Genomic DNA, 25684 nt, shown 5'->3' with positions numbered 1-25684 from the left:
CCTCACTTAGTAAATGTGCATCTTCCAAAAAATATATGTACTACATCTTAGCACTCAATACTTACGAAGCTCGTAACTGGACAATGCAACACTGCCACAGAAAAACTTAGTGTTTCCACACTATTCTGGCCAGCACAAACCACAGCTCGAACAGAATGCAAGTCCCCTCTCAATTCCCCAATCAAATAGCAAATGAGTACATAAAGAAATGACAGTTATAAAAATCATCATTTTACAACTACCAAAGCAATAACTGTTTCAATGTTTCAGGCAAAAATCATATATGGATATGAAAAGCAATGTGAGAAAATCATTTAAAAAAGGAAAAAAGTATCTTTACATAACAGAAATATGACAAACATAGCTGAAAGTAGTCAAATTTAACATCCCAATAATGGTACACACTCTTAATATAAACACTGTGCTGAGAACCTATTATCACTACTTATTGCCTAATATAAAAAGATGCATAAACTAAATGTTATCATAGGGAAACAATCAGAAAAACTCAAATTAAGGGACAATCAAAAGGGAAAAAAAAAACAAAACAAAACACTGGCATATACCTTTAGAAAATGTCCATGCAGTGAAAATATAGAAAAGCTAAGGAATTGTTCTAAAAATTAAAATGACATGACAAATAAGTTCAATAAGAAATCCCAAACTGGATCCTGGATTGGAAGAAGAAAAGAATTTTGCTAAAATAGATATTATTGGTAGAGCTGGCAGAACTTGGGAGTTCAGTAGACAGAGACAAGAAGCTGGGAAGACCAAGGCAAATACAGTTCATAAGTCAAAAGAAACACAGTGTTGCACAGAGAAATCCAGAGATGTGCAGAGGGTCTCCTTTTAGTATTCAGCAGAATACTGACCAGTGCATGCATAGGAGAAAACTACCCAAGGGTGCAGAGAGAATCAGCCAAGAGGATTATAAGGAAGAGTGCCTGGTCCTCCTACAAGTCATGGAATAGTGAATCATCCTACCAGCCAAAATGGAAAAGCTCCCAACTCACTGGTTACACTACACAGAGGGTCTTGCCTTCTGAGTAGTGGGGAATAATTAGCCCAGACTAAAAAACCCACTATTTACACCAAACAAATCATGAAAGGCACAAAAAGATAAAATAGTTTCCAAGTAACTTAACTGCATTCAAGAATAAAGTTTAAGAACATTTATAGGAAGATAAATAAAGATCAAGCACCCAGTAAATTAATAATCACGAGTGATAATCAAAGGTTGCCAAACGTAAAAAAGGAGGAAAATATATTGATAATGAGGAGAAAAATCAATTGAAGCCAATCTAAAATGGACACAAATGTTAAAATTAGCAACAAAGACATTAAAATAATCACTACAGCCATATTCTATGCATTTAAAAAGTTAAGCAAAGACCTGACCAATATAAAATGAACCAAACTGAACTCCCAGAAATGAAAACTCTAATGTCTGAGATAAAGAATACATTCAAAAATGACAGAAAACATTACAAACAAAAAAAGATTAATGAACTTGAAGACATAAGAAGAGAATTTCTCCAAAATGAAAAAGAAAAGCATGAAGAAAAAAAAAAAAACTTAATGAAAAGAGAATCAGTGAGCTGTGGAACAACCTCAAATAGCATAATATATGTTATTGAAGTTCCCAGAAAAGGGAGTAGATAGAAAAAAAAATATGTGACAGAATAAATGCACGGAAATTTTCAAAATCTGATGGAAGGTCTACACTCACAGATCAAAGAAGTGCAATGAATCTTGAGTACAAGAAGCAGAAAGAAAACTACATGAAGGCATATCAAAATCAAATTGCTAAAAAAGTGATAGAGAGCAAATCTTCCAAGCAGCAAGGGAAAATCAGACATAACCCTAAAAATGAACAAACTACGAAGGCAAATTTTTCATTTCAAACAATGTAAACCAGAGAACAGTGGGGCACCATCTTTACAATACTGACCACATAGCTCAGTCGGTTAAGGGTCCAACTCTTGGTTCCGGCTCGGATTGTGATCTCAGGATCATGGGATCAAGCCTCGAATCAGGCTCCATGCTCAGCACAAAATCTGCTTCAGATTCTCTCCCTCTCGCTCCCCCCCTTTCTCTCTGCCCCTCCCCCACTCATGCACCCTCTTTCTAAAATAAATAAAATCTTTAAGATACTGTCCACAACCAATGATGTATTGTATGGTGACTAACATGACATAATAAAATTTTTTTAAAAATTAAAAAATAAAATAAAAAATAAAATACAGTCCACACAGAATCCTATACCCAACAAAATCACCTTTCAAAAATAAAGACAAAGGAAAGATGTTTTCAAACATACAAAAATAATAATAATAATAACAATAATCACCAACAGACTTGCACTGAATTGTTAAAGGAAGTCGTATAGGACAGGCAGAGAGGGAAAATAACACCAGTTAAAAACATGGATCTACACAAAAGAATGACAAGTGGAAATTGTAATTACATTGGTAAATATATGATTTTTTTTAAGTTAAATTTTTTTTAAGATAACTATTTAAACAAAAATTAAGAAAAATATATTACAAGGTTTATAACAAATGTGAACATAAAATGTATGATGACAACGGTATAAAAGATGGGAAGGAGAAACGGCAGTATAATACTGTAAGATTCTCAAGCAATGCAAAAAGTGCTATAACAACACCTGAAGAGAAATTGAGGTAAGTACTACAAGTCCTAAAATAACCATTAGAATTGGAAAACAGGGCGCCTGGGTGGCTCAGCTGGTTAAGCGACTGCCTTCAGCTCAGGTCATGATCCTGGAGTCCCGGGATCGAGTCCCGCATCGGGCTCCCTGCTCGGCAGGGAGTCTGCTTCTCCCTCTCCCACTCCCCGTTTGTGTTCCCTCTCTCGCTGTGTCTTTCTCTGTCAAATAAATAAATAAAATCTTTAAAAAAAAAAAAAAAAGAATTGGAAAACGAAGAGTTACATCTAATAAGCCAACAAAGGAGATACACTAGAATTACGAGAATTATTCTAACCAAATGAAGGTATAAAAAGGGAAGAAAGGATGAGACAAAATAAACAGGTGATATAATTGAACCTAAACATATCTCTAGTCACACAAAAAGTAAATAATCTAAACATGCCAACTAAAAGAGATTGTTAGAGTAAATACAACAGCACAACCCAACTATATGCTCCTTTAAAAAAAAAAAAAAATACACTCTACGGGCTCCCGGGTGGCTCAGTTGGTTAAGCATCTGCTTTCAGCTCGGGTCATGAGCTCAGGGTCCTGGAATAGAGCCCCATGTCAGGCTCCCTGCTCAGTGGGGAGTCTTCTCCCTCTCCCTGTGCCACTCCCCCTGGCTCATGCTCTCTCTTGCTAGTGCACACACACTCTCTCTCTCAAATAAAATATTAAGAAATACACTTTAAAGACACAGATAACATAGAAACAAAAGAATGAGAAAAGATACTATACAATACTACCCAAAAGAAGATGGAAGTAGCTACAAAAGTACAAAGTAGATTGCAGAGGAAAAAAAATGACCATAGATTTTTTAAAGTTTTCTGATAAAAATGCTAATTCATAAAGGGAAAACAAATGTAAACATTTATATACATAATAAGTTCCAAAATACATGAAGCAAAACTTGATAGACTTGCAATTGAAAAATCCACAGGTACAGTCAAAGATCACAATAACTCTCTCTCAAATTGACAGAATACACAGAAAGTAAACATAATAGACTGAACACCACCATTAACCATTAACCATTTTGACCTAATTAACATTTAGAGAACACTCCAAGAGCAAAATGCACATTTTTTTTCAAATGCACACAAAACATTAACCAAATTAAACCCTATTATAGGCCAGTAAAAAGTCTCAAAACAATTTAAAAGAATTCAAGTCAAAGTGTGTGACCATAGAAGAATTATATTAGAAATCATCAGCAGAGGGGTGCCTGGGTGGCTCAGTCGGTTAAGTGTCTGCCTTTGGTTCAGGTCATGATCTTAGGGTCCCAGGATAGAGCCCCACATTGGGTTCCAGCAGGACCCTGCTCAGCGGGAAGCCTGCTTCTCCCTCTCCTCCCCACTTGTGCTCTCTCTCTTTACTTGAGAGAGAAAATGAGAGAGAGAGAGAGAGCATGAGAGGGGCAAGGGTCAGAGAGAGAAGCAGACTCCCTGCTGAGAAGGGATCCAGGTGTGGGACTTGATCCTGGGACTCCAGGATCATGACTTGGGCTGAAGGCAGTCACTTAACCAACTGAGCCACCCAGGTGGCCAAATAAATAATCTTAAAAAAAAAATCATTATCAGAAAGATCCATGGAAAATTCCCAAATCTTTGGAAATTAAATAACACTTCCAAATAACTCATTGCTCAACAAAAGCCATTAAAAGAGAAATGAGAGTGTTGGGGGAAATGTCGCGGGGGGGGAATTTAAGATTTGTGGGATGCCACTAAAGCAGTACTTAAGAGGAAAATGTATAGCCCTAAATGTCTATATTAGAAAGGAAGAAAACCAATGACATCAGTTTATACTTTAAGAAAGAAGAAAATGCAGTATAAATTAACCCCCAACCAAAGAAAAGCAGAGGGAAGGAAATAACACATGAGAGCACAGTCAATAAAAAGAAACAGAAAGTCACTAAAGAAAACCACTGATATCAAAAGTTAGTTCTCTGAGATCAATACAAATGACAAACTTTTAGCCAGAACTAATCAGGAAAAAAAGAGAGAACACACAAATAATCTGTATCAAGAACTCAAAATGTGACAATTCAACACCCAAAAACCAAATAATCCAATTTAAAAATGGGAAGAGAACATGAATAGACATTTCTCCAAAGAAGACATGCAGATGGCCAAAACATGAAAAGATGCTAAATGGAGCTCCTGGCTGGCTCAGTCAATCTGGATTCTTACCTTACACAAAATATACAAAAATTAACTCAAAATGGATCAAAGACCTAAATAAAACACACTAGAATATTATATACAATGGAATATTACTCAACCATAAAATAAAGTACTGATATATGCTACACAACATGGATAAACTCCTAGTTTACTATGCTAAGTGAAAGAAGTTAGATACAATAAGCCACATATTCTTTGTAGCTAAAACTACAGAACTCTTAAAAGCAAACATAGGTATAAATTTTCATGTCCCTGGTTTAAGCAATGTTTCTTAAATATGGCACCAAAAGACCAAGAAACAAAATAACTTGGACTTCACAAAAACTAAAAACTTCTGTGCATCAAAGGACAGGCTTCCAAAGGACATGATCAAGAAAGTGCAATGACAACTGACAAACTAGAAACAAATATTTGCAAATCGTATATCTAATAAGGATATGCTATCCAAAATATATAAAGAACTCTCACAACTCAACAAAAAGGTAAACAACACAATTAAAAAGTGAGCAAAGAAAAAATAAAAGAACTTGAGTAGACATTTCTCCCAAGAATGGTCAATAAGCACATGGAAAGATGTTCAATATTATCAGTGATTAGGGAAATATAAATCAAAACCACAATGGCATACCACTTCACACCAAATACAATGGCTACAACCTTAAGCAGCAAATAACAAATATTGTCAAAGATGTACAGAAACTGGAACTCTCATACACTACTGCTAGAAATGTAAATAGTGCAACCGTACGACCCAGGAATTCAACTCCTATGTACACCCAACAGGATTTAAAATATAATGTTTAGACAAAAGCTTACACACAAATGTTCATAGCAACATTATTCATAATAACCAAAAGGTGGAAACAACCCAAATACCAACTGATGAATGGATAAACAAAATGTGGTATATCCATATAATGAAATAGTAGGAATGAAGGGTAGGCATGCCTCATTCTACTGTGCTTCCCAGATGCTGTGTTTTTTACAAACTAACATTTTGTAGCAACCTTGCTTCAAACAAGTCTACAGGTGCCATTTTTCCAACAGCATCTGTTCACTTCATGTCTCTCCATTTTGGTAATTTTCACAATTTCAGACTTTTTCATTACTATATTTGTTATGGTAATCTGTGACCAATGATTATGACTCCCTGAAAACTCAGATGATGGTTAGCATTTTTTGGCAATGAAGTATTTTTTTTTTTAAGATTTTATTTATTCATCAGAGAGAGAGCCGGAGACAAAGAGAGCACAAGCAGGGGGAGCTGCAGGCAGAGGGAGAAGTAGGCTCCCTGCTGAGCAAGGAGCCGGACGCGGGACTCAATTCTAGGACTCTAGGATCATGACCTGAGCTGAAGGCAGACACTTAAACCAACTGAGCCACCCAGACGTCCCAGCAATGAAGTATGTTTTTAAACTGATCTCTAAGGGCGCCTGGGTGGCTCAGTCGTTAAGCATCTGCCTTCGGCTCAGGTCATGATCCCAGGGTCCTGGGATCGAGCCCCGCATCGGGGTCCCTGCTCAGTGGGAAGCCTGCTTCTCCCTCTCCCACTCCCCCTTGTGTTCCCTCTCTCGCTGTCTCCCTGTCAAAAAATAAAAATCTTTAAAAAAATAAAATAAAGTGATGTCTAAGCCCAACGTGGGACCCAAACTCACAACCCCAAGATCAAGAGTCACATGCTCTACCAACTGAGCCAGGCAGGCACTCCAGCAACAAAGTATTTTTTAACAAAATGTACAATGTTTTTTTAGACATAATCCTACTATACACTTAATAGACTACACTGTAGTGTAAAAATAACTTTTACATGTACTGGAAAACCAAAATATTCATTTCATTTGTTTATTGCAGTATTTGCTTTATTGCAGTGCTGAAACCAAACTCCCAATATCTCTGGGGCATGCCTGTACTGAAACATGTTACAACACGGATGAGTGCAGAAAATATTATTATGCTAAAGTGAAATAAGTCACACAGAAAAGGCCACATATTATGTTTCTATTTCTATGAAATGTCCAGAATAGGCAAATCAATAGAGACAGAAAGTAGATTTGCAGTTGCCAGGGAGTGCAGGGACATGCAGTGATTATTTAATGGGTACAAGTTCTCTCTGGGATAATGAAAATGTTCTGAAATTAAATTTGGTAATGGCTGCACAACTCTATAAATACATTAAAAACCACTGAACTTTACACTTTAAAATAGTTAAAATGGTGAGTTCTATGTTATGTCAATGTTGTTTAAAATAAAACCCAAAACATCAATTAAATAGGGTTTTTAACAAACTGATGAGAACAGTTACGTTTGGAAAGATAGAGGTAGGATTAAAGTAGCAGCCAAAATGATCTGGTCTAATTTACACATCTTGTGTCAAAAAAGTTTATGTATAACATCAAATAATATTAAACCGATCTGAATTAACCGGACTTTAATCTTTTTTAAAAAGTCATGTTAATAATACAAGTGATCCAGTCTTTATTCACTTCAAAAGAAGAAAAAATTGAAATACAATGCCCTGTCATTACATGTATATAACACATCTACACCACCGACTAAACTGCTGACATTAAATTTGTTATATGGAGGTTTTGTTATTTGCACATGAATAAAATTCATGATTATACATATTACATTATAAGCAAATGTGCTGATAAAAACCCAGAAAAAATATGAATTTAACGTCAATAAATTTTAATTTCTTCTTCTCTCAAAACAGTGCTATATATTAAGCTAAGTTATTCAAGTCCTTTTTCTGAACCTGGTCTGCTCTTCTACAATAAAAGGGTTTAAGGGAGAAGAGAAGGGACTGTTATTCAAACATGATCTCCCGACAGAAGACTTGTAGTACTATATATTGAAAAACACAGGCATCCCTTGTTGCTTCCCCTATTCAATATTGTTTTGTAGGTTCTGGAAGTTCCTAACAATGCATCTCCTTGCCTCTATTCAAAGTGTTCAATAGATAGATAAAGCCAAATAACAGCAAGAACAACAAAAGAAAAGCAGTGCCATGTTATATTTAGTCCAAACCCCGCCAATTCAGAATTTACTGAACAGAGGCTCTTCATAGCAATCAAAATGGTCACAGAATTAGACCGTTAGCTCCATGAGTTATCAATGATTTCCCAGCATGAACAGATACTCGTATTTCTTGAATGAAGAAGAAAAACATATACACATGTAAAAATTTTAAATTGTATGAGTCATAATTTCAATCATCTTACTCAACAAACCACAAGGGACACAGACAAAAAAAAATGAACAAAATTTCTATCTTCACAGAATTTTAGTTTAACAGGGTCACAGCTAAGCTTGAGTTTACTTAACTGATTTTTTTTAAATAGGAATATCTCGGGGCACCTGGATGGCACAGTCAGTTGAGCATCCAACTCTTGGTTTTGGCTCAAGTCATGATCTCAGTGTCGTGGGATCGAGCCCTGCGTTGGGCTCCATACTCAGCATAGAGTCTGCTTGGGTTTTTCACCCCACCCCAACCCTCCCATTCATTCTAAGATAAATAAATCTTTTTAATTAATTAATTAATTAATAAAAATAGGAATATCTCCCTTGCTCACTACCCAAAAAGTGAGAGATCCACTAAGACATTTAATGAGTATCCACTATAGAATAAGCCATGCACTAAGTGAAAGCAAATCAACTGCAGAATTAACTCCAAAGTACTAGCCACATGTGAAATATCACTTACAATTCTGTTGGTCACATCTATATTAAATATCCTAGGCAAATGAAAAGTATTCACCAACTTCATTTACCTGTACATACAAATACAAGCTCTTCCATTCTGGAAAACTAATTTATTTCACTACCTCATTTGGGTATTTTCTACTGCTTACAAGAAAAAAAACCTAATTTATTCTTTTAGCAAATATTTATTGAATGCCTATTTTGTCCCAGGCACTGTTCCAGATATTGACAATAAAAAAGACTCCCTTTGGGGCGCCTGGGTGGTTCAGTCAGTTAAGCATCCGACTCTTGATTTCAGCTCAGGTCATGATCTCACGAGACCTGCATCAAGCTCTGCACTGGGGTGGAGCCTGCTTAAGATTCTCTCTCTCCCTCTCCCCGTCCACCCCCTTCCTCTCTCAGGTGGGTAGGGGGCTGGCGGGGGGCGGGGGTGTAGGAGACCCCCTGCCCTCATGGAGCTCACCAGCCAGGGGAGACAGAGGCAAATTAAACAAATAGCTTAACATTGTATGTTAAATGGTAAGTAATACAAAGAAAAATACAGCATGTGAAAAAAAAGTACAAGCAAAAAGGAGAGTAAACAGAGTATGTTATAACTCTATATAGACCAGGAAGGGTCATCAAGGAAGGTGACATCTGGACCAGATGGTTCCACAGATGAATTCCACCAAACATCTAAAGAAGAATTAATACCAGGACACCTGGCTGGCTCAGTCAGTGGAGCATGCAATTCTTGATCTTGGGGTTTTGAGTTTGAGCCCTACTTGGGGCATGTTGCCTACTTAAAAAAATTTTTTTAATTAAAGAAGACTTAATACTTACTCTTCTCAAACGAGTCCAAAAAAAAAAAAAAAAAAAACAGAAAAGCAATGAAAGCTTCCAAATTCATTCTGTGAAGCCAGCATAACCCTGATACCAAAACCAGATAAAGACATCACAAAAAAAGAGAATTACCCAGTATCTCTGATGAACACAGATGCAAAATTCCTCAACAAAATATTAGCAAACCAAATCCTACAATCCATTTAAAAAATCATTCACCACAATCAAGTGGGATTAATTCCTGGGATGCAAGTGTGGTTCAATATTTGCAAATCAATCAACAAAAATACATCACTTAAAAAGAGAAAGGATAAAAACTATATGATTATCACAAGAGACACAGAAAAAGCAGTTGACAAAGTACAACATCCAATCACGATAAAAACCCTCAACAAAGCAGGTTTAGAAGGAATATACCTCAACACAATAAAGTCCTTAAATGAAAACTCACAGCTAACATCATCCTCAACTGTGAAACACTGACAGCTTTTCAGGAACAAGACAAGGATGTCCACTCTCACCACTTTCATTTAATGTAGTACTGGAAATCTTAGCCTCAGCAACCAGACAACAAAAAGAAATAAAAGGCATCCAAATTGGTAAAGAAGTAGTAAAACTTTCACTGTTTGCAGATGACTTTCACAATTTATATCATGTCATCTGATACTATATATAAAAAACCCTAAAGACTCCACCAAAAAACTATAGAATAAATGAATTCAGTCAAGTTGCATGATACAACATCAATATACAGAAATCTGCTGCATAACTATATACCAATAAAGAAGCAGAAAGATAAATTAAGAAAACAATACCATATACAATTACACCAAAAATAATAAAATACCTACAAATAAACTTAACCAAGGAGGTGAAAGACCTGTACTTGAAAACACTGATGAAAGAAATTGAAGATGACACAAATGAATAGAAAGATACTCCACACTCATGGATTGGGAGAACAAATATTGTTAAAATGTCCATACTACCCAAAGCAATCTACAGATTTAATGCAATCCCCATCAAAATACCATTTTTCACAGAACTAGAGCAAACAATCCTAAATTTTATATGGAACCACAAAAGATCCTAAATAGCCAAAGCAATCTTGAAAAAGAAAAACAAAACTGGAGGTATCACAACCTCAGATTTCATGATATACCACAAAGCTGTAGTAATCAAAACAGTACAGTATTGGCACAAAAATAGACACACAAATCAACAGAACAGAAAACCCAGGGATCCCTGGGTGGCTCAGTCAGTTGGGCTTCCAACTCTTGATTCTGGCTCAGGTCATGATCTCAGGGTCATGAGATGCAGCCCCACGGTCGGGCTCCACCCAGCGGGGAATCTGCTTGAGATTCTCTCTCTCCCCCGCCCTCCCCCCACTTCCTCCCGCACGTGAGCTCTCTTGCTCTAAAATAAATAAATAAAGCTTTAAAAATTTTTTAGAAAGAACAGAAAACCCAGAAATAAACCCACAATTCTATGGTCAATATTTGAAAAAGGAGGCAAGAATATGCAATGGGAAAAAGACACTCTCTTCAACAAATGGTGTTGGGGAAACTAGACAGCCACATGCAGAAGAATGAAACTGGACCACTTTCTTACACCATACACAAAAATAAACTCAAAATGTGTTAAAGACCTAAATGTGGGACCTGAAACCATAAAAATCCTAGAAAATAGCACAGGCAGTAATTTTTCTGACATCGGCCATAGCGACAAAATAAAAGCAAAAATAAAAACAAAACAAAACAAAAAAAACAAAACTAAACAAAACAAAAACCTATTGGGACTACATCAAAATAAAAAGCTTCTGCACAGCAAAGGAAACAATCAACTAAACTAAAAGCCTACTGAATGGGAAAAGATATTTGCAAATGATATATCCAATAATGGGTTAATATCTAAAATATATAAAGAACTTCTACAAATAAAAACCAAATAATCCAATTAAAAAATGGGCAGTTGAGGGGCGCCTGGGTGGCTCAGTCGTTAAGCGGCTGCCTTTGGCTCAGGTCATGGTCCCGGGGTCCTGGGATCAAGCCCCGCATCAGGCTCCCTGCTCCGCGGGAAGCCTGCTTCTCCCTCTCCCACTCCTTCTGCTTGTGTTCCCTCTCTCACTGTGTCTCTCTCTGTCAAATAAATAAAATCTTTAAAAAATAAATAAAAAATGGGCAGTTGATGTGAACAGACATTTCTCCAAAGACAACACACAGATGGCCAACAGACACATGAAGAGATGCTCAACATCACTAATCATCAGGGAAATGCAAATCAAAACCACACCAAGATATCACCTCACACCTGTCAGAACAGCTAAAATCAATAACACAAGAAACAAGTGTTGGCAAGAATCTGGAGAAAAGGGAACCTTGTACACTGTACATAGAGGACTGTAAACTGGTCCAGCCACTGTGAAAAACAGTATGGAGATTCTTCAAAAAATTAAAAATATAATTACCATACAATCCAGTAATTCCACTACTGGGTATTTACCCAAAGAATATGAAAACACTAATGCAGAAAGATAGATGCACCCCTATATTTATTGCAGCATTATTTACAATGCCAAATTATGGAAGCAACACAAATTTCCATTGATAGATGAATGGATAAAGAAGATGTGGTACGGAGCACCTGGCTGGCTCAGTCAGTAGAGCATGTGACTCGATCTCATGGTCATGAGTTCTAGCCCCATAATGGAGCTCCCACACACAAAAAAGATGATTTTATATATAAATATATGTATCTATTTTTATATATGTGTGTGTATATATCTGTGTGTATATATACAAATTTGTGTGTGTATATATATATCTGTGTATACACACACACACACAAAACAGAATATTACTCAGCCATAAAAAAGAATGAAATATTGCTATTTGCAACATGGATAGAGCTAAATGGTATAACACTAAGTGAAATAAGTCAGAGAAAGACAGCATCATATGATTTCATTCATATGTGAAATTCACTCCTTAAATCTGAATTTAAGAAACAAAACAAATGAAGAAACAAAAAAAAGGAGAAACAAAAAAACAGACTCTTAAATATAGAAAACAAAATGATGGTTACCAGAGGGGAGGTGGGTAGGGAGGTGGGTGAAATGGATGAAGGGGATTAAGCATACACTTACTGTGATAAGCACTGAGTAATGTATAGAATTGTTGAAACACTGTATTATACATCTGAAACTAATGTAACACTGTATGTTAATTATACTGGGAGTAAAAATTAATTTTTAGAAGTTTTTTTTTTTAAGTTAAAAAAAATAGAAGTTGACATTTGGTCAAAAGCATGAAAAAGGTAAAAGATCCAGTGATACAACTATCTGGGGAATGAATACTCCTGGTGGAGGGAATGGTAAATGCAAAGTAAAAAAATCTTGAGGCACCTTTCCCATATCTGGCTACTCTGGCAGCTGCTCTTGGTTGGGGCCATCGTGCACCTAAGGGAGGAAGATGATGGCCACAAAGAAAATGAAAAAGTTGCTGGAATTGATCAACTCTAGGCTCCAATTCCTTATGAAAAATGGAAAGCGCATGTTGAGGTAGAAGCAGACTCTGAAAATGATCAGACATGGCAAAGTAAAACTGGTCATCCTCACCAACAACTGCCCAGCCTTGAGGAAATCTGAAATAGAACACTACACCATGTTGGCCAAAACTGGTGTCCATCACTACAGTGGCAATAATATTAAATTAGGCACAGCATGTGGTAAATACTACAGAGTATGTATACTGGCTATCATCGATCCAGGTGATTCCCATATCATTAGAAGCATGCCAGAACAGACTAGTGGAAGTAACTCATGCAAAATTTTTCTTTAATAAAAGTGGTCAGAGGGCGCCTGGGTGGCTCAGTTGGTTAAGTGACTGCCTTCGGCTCAGGTCATGATCCTGGAGTCCCAGGATCAAGTCCTGCATCGGGCTCCCTGCTCGGCAGAGAGTCTGCTTCTCCCTCTGACCCTCCCCCTTCTCATGCTCTCTCTATCTCATTCTCTCTCTCAAATAAATAAAATCTTTAAAAAAAAAAAAGTGGTCAGAACTTGTTTTTAAAAAGTGGGGGGCAAGGGGACTGGGTGGCTCAGTCAGTTAACCAACTAACTCTTGATTTTGGCTTGGTTCACAATCTCAGGATCATGAGATCGAGCCCTGAAAAGGGCTCTGTGCTGGTCGTGGAGCCTGCTTGGGATTCTCTCCCCTGCCACTCCCACTGCCCCTCCCCTCCCCTCCCATCTGAGTGTGCACAATTGTGCTCACTCGCTTAAAAAAAAAAAAAGTCTTGAAGCAGAAGTATGTCTGTTATGTTCAAAAAAGAGGCCAAAGTGACTGGAATAGAGTAAGCAAAGGAGAGGAGAGGAATTAAATTAGGAGAGGATTCAATACTAGAAAACTAGATCATTCGTGGCTTGTAGGCAATGTTAAGGACTCTAGTTCTTATACTGAGTGAGAAGGGAAGTCTCTGAGTGTTTTGAACAGAACATGATCTGATTAAGATTTTTAAAAGATCACTCCTGCTATTGTTATAATCTAACTGAGGAATAATGGTGGCTTGGATCAGGCTGGTAGCAGAGGAGGTGGTATAAGTCAGATCCAGACATGTGAAAATAGAGTTATTTGTTAATCCAATGCAAAAGAGAAGGGTCAAGGACAGTACCAAGGTTTTGGGCTCAGGTATCAAGGGGGTTAGAGTTGCCATTTACTGATAAAGGAAGGAAAAGCTATGTTCATATATTGTGACTGAATAGTGCCCCCCCCCCCCCCGCCCCAAGATGAACACATCCTAATCCTCTGGAATCTGTGAATATGTTACCTTAACATGAGATGGAAAGATTATCAGAGTGGGCCCAAGGTGGATCTTTAAAAAGGAAGACAGAGGATCAGAGTCAGAGAAGCAATGTGACAACAGAAGGAGGGGGAGAGAAAAGGGAGGTGATGATGGAAGCAGAGACAGAAAGATGTGAAAACAAAAGCTGAGGTTGGAGTGATGCCACTTCTGGCTTGGAATTTGAAAGAGGGTCATGAGCTAAGGAATGTGGGCAGCCTTTAGAATCTGGAAAAGGCAAGGAAACTGATTCTCCCCTAGAGCGTCCAGAAAGAACGCAATTCTGTGGCCCACTGCAGACTTCTGACCTCCACAATTATAAAATGGTAAATTTGTGTTGTTTTAAACTGCTGAGGGGCGCCTGGGTGGCTCAGTCATTAAGCGTCTGCCTTCGGCTCAGGTCATGGTCTCAAGGTCCTGGGATCGAGCCCCGCATCAGGCTCCCTGCTCAGTGGAAAGCCTGCTTCTCCCTCTCCCACTCCCCCTGCTTGTGTTCCCTCTCTCGCTGTGTCTCTCTCTGTCAAATAAATAAATAAAATCTTAAAAAAAAAAAAACACTGCTGAATTTGTGGTAATTTGTTGTAACAACAGAAAATTAATATAAATACAAGTCTGAATATTTAGAAATTAAGAACTATAGGTAGTATCAAATTTTCTGTATTATAACAAAATCTCCTTCAAAATTTGAAAGTAATACCATAGGATTATAAGGTTGTATACTCAAAAGATATTGTATCAAATTAAATGTCTTAGCATTTTAAATAAATGTCCTCATACATGTAAGTTCAAAATAGGAGTTACAGTAGTCATCAACTAAATGATAATACAATATTTGGTCACATAGGGTCTGAAGACTCCTCTCTGAACCTCTGAACTTTGCCAAATCTGTCACCCTGATATAACTTCTAGAAGGCCTAATTCATCTAAACCCCTCCATCTTGGCAAAATGCTGGAGAAGCTGCAAGTTATAATGGTTATGCCCTAAGTCAGTATATAAACGTAAAATGGATATAAAAGAAGAAGGTAGGTTAATTTGTATATTTACAAAAGAGGGCCTGAGGTATGAAAAGTTAAGAAATATCACTCTAAAGCAATTCAATTTGGGGATAAAGTTCTTGAACCCAGGGCATCCCTACTTAGTATATCACTATATCTAGAAAATTAAAATACAACTATTTGTGGGTCTATGATATGAACTACAACTTTACAGACTACATTTAGTTGCAAAAAGCTGTGAAATTCTTTTTAACTAGAAAAATACTGCCATCATACAGTTGTAGTTAAACAACTACATGTGAGGGGGACCATACTGGCTCAGTCAGTGGAGCATGCAACTCTTGATCTCGGGGGCATGCGTTTGAGCCTCACACTGGATGTAGAGATTACTTTTTAAAAACAGCAAAAAAACTGAAAATTTTAAAAATTAAAAATAAATAAAAATAAACAGGACATGTTAAACTAGGATGCAAAAAATCCTAGCACCACCTAGCATCTTTGAACCCCAAACACAATCAAATCTCATCCTATCAAAATCCTTGAAATTAAAAAAGTGACCAAAGACATACCACAAAAGAGCAGGGTAAAAAGATGACAAAATAAAATATTTAAATCTTCAATATCATTAATAATGAGGGCGCCTGGGTGGCTCAGTTGGTTAAGCGACTGCCTCCGGCTCAGGTTATGATCCTGGAGTCCCGGGATCGAGTCCCACATCGGGCTCCCTGCTCAGCAGGGAGTCTGCTTCTCCCTCTGACCCTCCTCTCTCTCATGCTCTCTGTCTCTCATTCTCTCTCTCTCAAATAAATAAAATCTTAAAAAGTATATATATATCATTAATAATGATTACAAGTAAAAGCAAACATACAGCGTATTTCATTGATTACATGATGAACATTTTTTCCTATTTTAACATAACTGAAATTGAAATGCATTGGGTCAGGTAAGTGGCAGTATTTTAAGTGTTTAAGAGGCAGTGTTCATTAATTTAGTGGCACATAAAATAATGGTGTATCTTAAAAATTGATAGTCTTAGCTTTGATTAAACATATAGTTTTAGCTATACTAACTCACTGACTCTTTAAAACTATCCTATAATGTAGCTTCTGTAACTGTACCATCTTACAGATAAGAAAACTGAGACAGGTTAAATAACTTCCAAGTCACACAGCCACTAAAATTAAAATTATCGGGCACCAGGGTGGCTCAGTTGGTTAAGCATCTGCCTTCAGCTCGGGTCATGATCCCAGAGTCCTGGGATCAAGCCCCACATGGGGCTCCCTGCTCAGCGGGGAGCCTGCTTCTCCCTCTCCTTCTGCCCCTCCCCCTGCTTGTGCTTTCTCTCTGTCAAATAATCAAATGAAATCTTAAAATAAATAAAATTAAAATTATCTTTAACACATGACAGTATTTAATTACAAAATGACTATTTTGTCATATTCTCAGTTTTTTCATAACTATCTTAGTGATCTCAATATGAAAAAAGGTTTTTAAATAATGTTGTAAGCTTTCATAAACAGTTCTTTTGCACACACAAATACAACATATAGCAGAGTGCATAAATAGCAGTCAATATACAATGTACACCTGTTTAACCAAGCTTGCTTATTGTACCAAATTTCTAGACATTAATATAAATCCATTTCTTGTAAAAGAAAGATGTTCTGCAACTCAAAATGCCTATTACTTCACCGATCAAACTTTCTGTATTTTTTTTAAATATACTTTGCAATCAAACGATTCACCTGATCAACAGACTAAAAGTAAAATGAACATCTTAATAGATATGGAAAAAGGCATATGACAAAATATAACATCCATTCATGGTTTTTAACCATGAGTAAGAGTCTCGGAATATAATTTAATCTGTGTTTGCAATTTTATCAAAGGTCTTGATAATGACTAGGTTATTACTAAAAATCCAATTACCAAATATCTGCTTAGAAAGTCAGGACTAATTTCTCTGAATAAACCTTAATCAAATCCTGAAGAATTAAGTCACCTCAATCTAGGGAAATTCAGTCTCCCAGTCTGATCCACTTATGTGTTCGCTCCTCTCTGTGGAGGTAAAAGACAAAGTCACAGAGAAGGATGTAAATATTGGTCTTCAAATATCTACTCTCAAATAACTTTCTCCTTCTTCACACTAGGTGCCTTTAAGATTCCTCTATTTGTGAGAACGAAAGAACTCAAACACATAAAGATAAACCCCTTCTGTATACTCTGTGACATCTATTAAAAAAAACAAAGTCAAACCAACACCATTAAAAGTTTCTTGTTAGGGGCACCTGACTGGCTCAATGGGACTCCTGATCTCCGGGTTTTAAGTAGAGCCCCACATAGGGTGGCGAGATTACTTAAAAATAAAATCTTTTTAAAAATAATAATAGTGGGCACCTGGGTGGCTCAGTTGGTTAAGCAACTGCCTTCGGCTCAGGTCATGATCCTGGAGTCCCGGGATCGAGTCCCGCATCGGGCTCCCTGCTCAGCGGGGAGTCTGCTTCTCCCTCTGCCCTTCCCACTGCTCATGTTCTCTCTCTCACAAAAATAAGTAAATAAAATCTTAAAGTCTATTTTGTCTGAATAAGTATTGCTACTCTAGCTTTCTTTTGACATCCATTTGCTTGATAAATGTTTCTCCATTCCATTACTTTCAATCTGTATGTGTCTTTAAGTCTGAAATGAGTCTCTTGTGGGCAGCAGATAGATGGGTCTTGCTTTTTTATTCATTCAGTCACTGTATGTCTTTTGGCTCGGGGGTTTAGTCCATTTACATTCAAAGTAATTATTGATACAAATGTACTTATTGCCATGTATTCAAATAGTTTTTATTAAATAAGAATTTTAAACCTTTACATTGTTTTAGTAATGACTTTTTTTATGAATCTGGTAACAAGCCATGATTCTATTAGCTCCATGATTCTATTAGCGCCATGATTTTTTTTTTTAAGATTTTATTTACTTATTTGAGAGAGAATGAGAGAGAGAGAGAGCATGAGAGGGGGGAGGGTCAGAGGGAGAAGGAGACTCCCTGCTGAGCAGGGAGCCCGATGTGGGGCTCGATCCCAGGACTCCAGGATCATGACCTGAGCTGAAGGCAGTCGCCTAATCAACTGAGCCACCCAAGCGCCCTAGCTCCATGATTCTTATTAGCTCCTTCACGCAATTTTTAATGAATTCTGGGAGTATCCTTGTTGATAAAGACAAAAAAGGGAAGCCACTAATGACATCTCTCCTATTATTCAAAAGCAAAAATATATAGATATATTTCAGATAAAATTTAAGGTATAGTTTTTGAAAAAATTTTTATAAAGTATTTTTTATTTTATTATCTTTTAAGTAAGTTCTATGCCCAACATGGGGCTTTAACTCATGACCTTAAGATCAAGAGTTGCATGCTTTACAGACTGAGGCAGCCAGGCTCCCCTTAAGAAACATTTTGAATTTCTGTTCTTCTGAGCAAATCCATGTTACTGGATGATTTTGCTCTTATTCCAAACCATGGACAATGCGATTTTACTATTTATCTAATGTGAATTATCACTCACAAAAAGTAACTATTTTATCTAACAAAGGGAAAAAAGGCAGGGGTGCCTAAGTGTCCAACTCTCATTTGCAGCTCAGGTCATGATCTCAGGATCAAGCCCCAAGTGGGGCTCTCCACTCAGCGAGGAGTCTGCTTGTCTCCCTCTCCCTCTGCCCCTCCCACTCATGTGTTGGTCTTTCTCTCTCTCAAATAAATCTTTTTAAAAAAGGAAAAATGTAACTAAGTATAAGTTAGTTTTCGGATGCCTGGATGGCTCAGTTGTTTAAGTATCTGCCTTTGGCTCAGGTCATGATCCCAGGGTCCTGTGATCAAGTCCCGCATTGGGCTCCTTGCTCAGTGGGGAGCCTGCTTCTTTCTCCCTCTGCCTGCCATTCCCCCTGCTTGTGCTCTCTGACAAATAAATAAATATTTTTTTTTAAAAGTTAGTTTTCCAGATTTACTCTAGAAAGTAATAACGATAAATTTATTTCATCTACCAAAACACTAAAGCAACTCATATCATCATAAAACTCTCCTAAATGTAAAAATGTAGATTCCAAGTCAATCAAAATACTGTTTAAAATTTCTGGATACTTCTTAGATTAGGTATCAATGTTTATATTAATACATGTATCGATGTTTATATTAATAAATGAAAAAAAGAAACACAGGTCTTAACGTATCTTAAAAAACCCTTAACAATTACTAAGGCCTTTTTTACAGAGAAGAAATAAAATCAATCAGGTAAATATCAGCAAATGTTAGTTGTAACTTTTTATCATCACATTTTAGAAAAAAAATCCTTTTACTATCACTCTTTCTAGAGGTTGAAATAATAAAAGAAAACCATCTAAATTTTTACTAAAAATTATTTTTAAATTTTTAACGTTAGCTGCATTAGTAACCTGGAAAACTACTACTTACAACACTGCTGTACCTGTAGATTTTGTATGTGTGTGTGTTAACACAGGCAATACCTAGTCACTTTTTTTTTTTTTTAAGATTTTATTTATTTATTTGACAGAGAGAGACATAGCAAGAGAGGGAACACAAGCTGGGGGAGTGGAAGAGGGAGAAGCAGGCTTCCCGCCGAGCAGGGAGCCCGATGCGGGGCTCGATCCCAGGGCCCTGGGATCATGACCTGAGCCAAGGGCAGACGCTTAACAACTGAGCCACCCAGGCGCCCCAATACCTAGTCACTCTTAATGCCAGTAATGTATCTGAAGGATGTTTTTATTAGAAACAATTTAAACACAGTACAGTTGTTTTCAGAAGGACAGCACAATCATTTTTCCTTCCTTTGCTCAATATCTACACTAAATATAATCCACATTTAGAATATTCTTATTTAACATAATTATTTGGATACTCCTATGGTTAAAACCAGCTATTTAAGAACACTGAACAAAGAACCTTACCCTTTGTTACATATAATCAACAGATTTATCTTTTTCTCCTTTACTGGCAAAAATTACATTTCCACAAAATAAAATGAATGTTAGGTTGGTTAACTTAAGCTAGTGGTTAGGGCATGACGTTATAACAAGGCTAAACTGACAACCAATTAACTTTGCAGGGTAAGAGGCAGCATCAAAACCACTGCTGGTCAGTTCTCTGATCACAAAGAGAGCCAGTTGGGTCAAATGTACAGCTGGGTCAGCAGAAATCTACAATCAGCATGTTCTATTTATCAACTTTACTACAAACAAATCATGCAAAGAGCTGTCATCTGGGAAGAGAAAAACACCAATGATATACCCACTGGATCATGAAACAGATGATAACCTAGGCGGTAAAATCTAAAGTATAAAATCTATTTTAGATGCTAAGTTGAAAAAATATTTTTAAATCCATTTCTTTTAATATCTATACTAAGAATTTTAAATGCCACCACACTAAATTTTTAATCCTATTGCTAAAACAAACAGATAATGGTGGCAGTAATATTCTTCTCTCAACTAGAAGAAATGTATAAAATATTTAAAAAGAGGACAATCCCTAACCCCTTTAACCTCTCAGCTTTATTAATCCATATACTTTACCTTTATGTATCAATTGTAATCTAAGAAAAACTATACCTTCAAATCAAAATAAAAATTATTTTCTAAAGAGAGACAAATCTGTTTCTCATTTTTTACTCCTGGTAATAACTGCCACCAAGTCACTTTTCCACTCTCAATGTCTCTTCTGACTTATAATCCCATAATATGTTGCAGGAGGCAATGGAATTACCACTCAGTCCTTTAGATTTGCCTCTCCTACAGACTGTGAATTCCCTGAGAATAGCACAGCTTCCTCCAGTCCTTCTTCCCACCTTCAGTCCCTTACAGAGTATAAACTGACACACTACATTATTCATTTGTTCACAGATCAGCCTCTCCTATTAACTACACTATAAAATTATGTAGACATTAGGTGTGTATCATCAACCCTTTACACTGTGCCAGGCTATAGAAGACTTTTGAATAATATTCAGTTGAAAATTGAGCAACTAAACATTTGACTCTTTCCTATCCCACTCAGTATTAGCAAAGCACCCTCCAAATATGGACCACTGTATTTTTTGTATGAATCTTTGACCCAAGACACATTTTTTTCTGTTTCTATTAGCCATACTTTCAACTGCCTCTTTGGAGGGAAAAGCCTTGGAGTAGGTCTGGTTCCTTCCCCAATACAAATAGTCCCTACAAGATAATAGAGAGTTCATTATATATCCAATCAAGTAAAATCTCACAATAACATCCTTGATTAACTATGCGATCCTTACAAAATTCATGAGCCTATAAATTCTAACACCTTTTTTTTTTTTTTAGTTTATACTAAGACTGGAGAGCGTTTCCCAACATAGCTGATACTAAGGATGCCGGGAGGGATGGAAGTGGGAGTAAGGGAGGAAAAAGAAAAAGAAAAAGACCATAGTGAAAGAACAATTTAACATACTTCTTCCATTTCCACCTTTATCCCAAGAGAATTTAAATGGGAAGGGAAAAAAATGGAGGTAGAACCTGTGATTCAGAATAAGCCATAGAGAAAACAAAAGATGCTGAATTTGCAGTGTTTTAACCTATACTTTCAAATAATTTTTAAGAAGGATTTTTTTTTAATCCACAGAATCTTTTGCTTCATACAGGCGCAGCTGGATCTCATCTCACCCAATATACCCCACTTCCATATACATACACACAACGTTATCACTATGAGTCTCCGTGCCAAACCATCCATCTCGGGAAAAATTAAACCATGAGGATCATTTCCTAATCCCTGCTGAAAAATACTCACAATTCTTTTTCCCACAGGAAAATTAACTATTCTAACGGGAATGGGGAGGGGGGAGTGCTCGTTATCATGCAGTTTCTCATTCTCCACAGGGAGGAAAATGGCAACAACTTCCAAAAAGAGACAACTGCTCTTCTACTGTATCCCCGGTTAGAAACTAAAAAAAATAAGCAAAATTACCAGTCTCTTGAGGCATTTATATGAATATAAAACTAAGGCACTTTACTTTGCAGCAACATAGCCCCTTAAAAATCCTCCAGAGCTTGGGGGATGGGGGTGATCCATCAATCCCCCCACACCCCTGCTATGTGGGGGAGCAGGATTCTGTCAAATAGAAAAAGCCACTCTCCGCCTCCTCCGCCATCCCGAACACTGACGGGTACCGAGTGCGGGGGCGGCCGAGGGGGAGAAGCGAAAAGGCGGGGACACAACACACACACACACACACACACACACACACACACACACACCGCACCGAGGACTGATTCATGGCTTTTTCAAAATGCTTTAAAGCTACAATGTCCTCCAGCCGCAGGTTTCTCACCAATTCACCAGCCCCAGCTCCCACCCTACTCCCCCAACCCCTCGCCCTCGGGGGCTTAGCTGGGCTGGGTCCCCGCCGCGGCCTCGGCCCCGCGCGCCCAACGCCCCCAGGCGCGCGGCCCCCGGCCCGGAGATCCCCCACGCGGGGTCCACCAGCCAGAGGCCCAAAGCGCCCAGGCCGGCACATGCTTCGCACCTGGATGTAGTTGTTCTCGCAGTAATCTGCCACCCGTTCCAGATTCGTGTAACTGTCGAAGAGGGCCCGGCGGCCCCCCGGGATTTCCTCCTCCAGCAGCATCTGCAGCTCCGCCATCTTCACATCCTCCTCCTCCTCATACAGACCGCAGAGGTAGCGGCGGCAGCAGCGCCTGGGAAACCCAAGACTGGGAGAAGAGGAGCAGCGGCGGCGGCAGCGGCGGCGGCGGCGGCGGCGGCGGCAACTCGGGAGGAGCGAGAAACACCCCCGAGCGCCACAGGGGAGGGGGCAGCAGGACGGGGGCGGGGCGCGAGCCGACGGACTCCGAGGACGGTCACCGCGGCGACGGACGGCCGGGCGCGCGCACGCGCGCTCCCCTCCCTCCGCCCCCGGACGCCCGAAAAAGATTCCCACCCTCGGCCGCGCCGCCCGCCCCTCCCCCACTCTCGGCGTTTCCTAGCGACGGCGGGAGTGGGGGCCGGGAAGCGCGCGGGAGTCGTGCGCGCCGTTAACCCTTCGGCCCCCGCAAGTTGCGTGGCTCGGGAAATGTCCCCGGCGGCCTTTGTTGGTCTGAGTGAACGCGCTGCCGGGCTCTGCTGTCTTCCCGCCTGAGTCCTGTGCGACTCCCCTCCGCGTTATTTTCAACCTGAGGCCGAACCCCGTGGTCGTTGGACTGTAGAGTAGGAGCCCACAAAACTTCCGTGCAGCTTTAAGTGCCTCCTTGCTTTCCATTTTTCTTTTCTTTGACCTCATCCATTCTCTTTGGTACAGATAAGTACATTCAAGTTTCCTAATCCCAAATTTCCCGCACCCGGGCTTTTTTGCACTTATTTGCCCGCTAAAGCAGCTGCCCACCGACCCCCCGCCAGGTTAGGCTCCGTTCTGCTCTCAATTCCCCGTCCTCTGGCTCTCAGCTTTTTGTGCTTGCCCTCTCTGTGATTCGCTTCCTCAGTGACATCCTTTTCTGTCATTTCTTTGCTTCTGTCCGCTTCCTTGCCTTTTTTCTTCCTAGATCCAGTATTTATAGTTTCGAAAACGGTTTTGCTGATGCTAATTTCCCTCCTCACAGCGTTGTTACATGGATAAAATAAAAGTTTATGTGAAAGTACCTTGAAAAACGTTAAAATGCTACAAAAATTCAAGGTAGACCATTTTGATTTTGCAGTTATTCTGTTCTTGTTCCCAGATACTGTATCTGTTTTCCTAAATCTTGACTACTCCACACAATGTAATCTTTAAAGTTTCAGACAACTGCTGAGTTGTCCGTGACCTTAATTTATGCCATGCAAAGTCAGGGTTGACTACATTTGTAGTTCAGAACAGGATGCATTATTTAAACTCTTGTTCTTGGTTTTGTGATGTCTTGGCCCTCCTACAGTGATCCCCCCCCCCCCAACCTTTTTCTTCCCCAGATAATGAAAAAACTATTATACTTTTCAAAAAATCATTTGAATGCTATGCCATTACAAATTTCTGGATCAATCTCTTGTGTTGTTATATTGGCTGTATGATAAACACATTAGCAAATTATTTGGAATTTTCAATGTGGAACCCAAATTAAAGAATATTGAAAATGGGGCACCTGGGTGGCTCAGTCGTTAAGCTTCTGCCTTCGGCTCAGACCTCGATCCCAGAGTCCTGGAATGGAGCCCCTGCATCAGCAGGAAGCATGCTTCTCCCTCTCCCTCTGACCCTGCTTCTGTTCCCTCTCTCGCTGTCTCTCTCTCTGTCAAATAAATAAAATCTTTAAAATATATATATTGAAAATGTTAGTCCAGTCCATCTGTTTTTTTCTTAACTTCAAACATCTGTATTAGTGGTTCTCAAGTGTAAGGAGCTTGTTAAAAATGAAAGCTGTAGGGTCACACTAAGATTCCTTAGAGGGCAGTAGTGACAGAATGGGGTAGTTACTTAAATGATACATAAACTTGCTTCAGGGAATAAAATACATATGAATAAGCAAGTGAATAAAACAAATTAGATGAAACTTTTCTTTCAGACTAAACTTCAGTGAATTAAAAGGCTACTGTTGAACTGTAACAAGCCCAGCAGGTGAGTTAAGTGGTAAACAGACTCTTCCCCCATTACACTTATTTCCACCCAGCATTCTTTCAAATACTGTTTAGCAGTTAGCCCAGTAAACACATCTCCCTGAGGCGTGATGGTCATCCTAGGAATCACTGCCTGATGATTCTGCTGCTTTCTTAAATTGACTTGTGACAACCTCTTTGGATCTTAGCTTCTCTATCTGAAAAACTCAAAGGGTTTAACTCAGGTCAGTCGTTCTTAAATTTCAGTGTGGAGTGGAATCACTTGGAGGGCTTATTAAAACACAAAATTGCTAGTTCTCACCCCCAGAGTTTCTGATCCATTTGGTCTTTCCCAATTTATAGTTGTAACAAGTTCCCACGTGATACTGATGAAACTGCCCTTCTGGCTCTGAAGGTCTATGATTATAATTTCTGGCAGCTGAGAATCACCACTAAGCAAGGAGCTTTTTTTTTTTTTTAAGATTTTATTTATTTGACAGAGAGAGATACAGCGAGAGAGGGAACACAAGCAGGGGGAGTGGGAGAGGGAGAAGCAGGCTTCCCGCGGAGCAGGGAGCCCAATGTGGGGCTCGATCCCAGGACCCTGGGATCATGACCTGAACTGAAGGCAGATGCTTAACAATTGAGCCACCCAGGCGCCCCAAGCAGGGAGCTTTTAACACTGGGAAGATAGAATGAGATATCACCTCACACTTGTTAGAATGGCTAAAAACAACACAAGAAACAACAGGTGTTGGTGAAGTTGTGGAGAAAAGGAACCCTATCGCACTGTTGGTGGCCATGCAAACTGCTGAGCCACTCTGGAAAACATGGAAGTTTCTCAAAAATTTAAAAATAGAA

General features: G+C 38.6%; 1 protein-coding gene and 1 pseudogene across 14 annotated transcripts in view; one reads left to right on the top strand and one right to left on the bottom strand.

The window, feature by feature from the left end:
• The window catches only part of ABI2 (abl interactor 2), a 169210-nt gene extending 146030 nt beyond the window's left edge, over positions 1–23180 (bottom strand). For 4 of the 14 annotated variants that reach the window (XR_010410273.1, XR_010410272.1, XM_064586953.1 and 1 more), the window contains exon 1: positions 22794–23179. Coding sequence is in view for 10 of the 14 variants with exons in the window: in XM_064586953.1 (XP_064443023.1) it covers positions 22794–22910 (117 nt within the window). In the remaining 4 variants the exon portion in view is untranslated. Of the gene's footprint in view, positions 1–22793 lie in introns of all 14 variants that reach the window. The other 10 variants (XR_010410274.1, XR_010410271.1, XM_064586951.1 and 7 more) reach the window with 4 other exon arrangements.
• LOC123838932 (large ribosomal subunit protein eL30-like) lies at positions 7970–13493 on the top strand (annotated as a pseudogene).
• Positions 23181–25684: the final 2504 nt, after the last annotated feature.

The sequence above is a fragment of the Mirounga angustirostris genome, unplaced genomic scaffold (genome assembly GCF_029215605.1).
Source record: "Mirounga angustirostris isolate CCGP_5_RB_7025 unplaced genomic scaffold, mMirAng1.0.hap1 SCAF_3, whole genome shotgun sequence".
Taxonomy (NCBI): Eukaryota; Metazoa; Chordata; class Mammalia; order Carnivora; family Phocidae; genus Mirounga; species Mirounga angustirostris.
The sequence above is the reverse complement of the archived record's forward strand: the minus strand, read 5'-3'. Positions and strand labels throughout refer to the sequence as shown.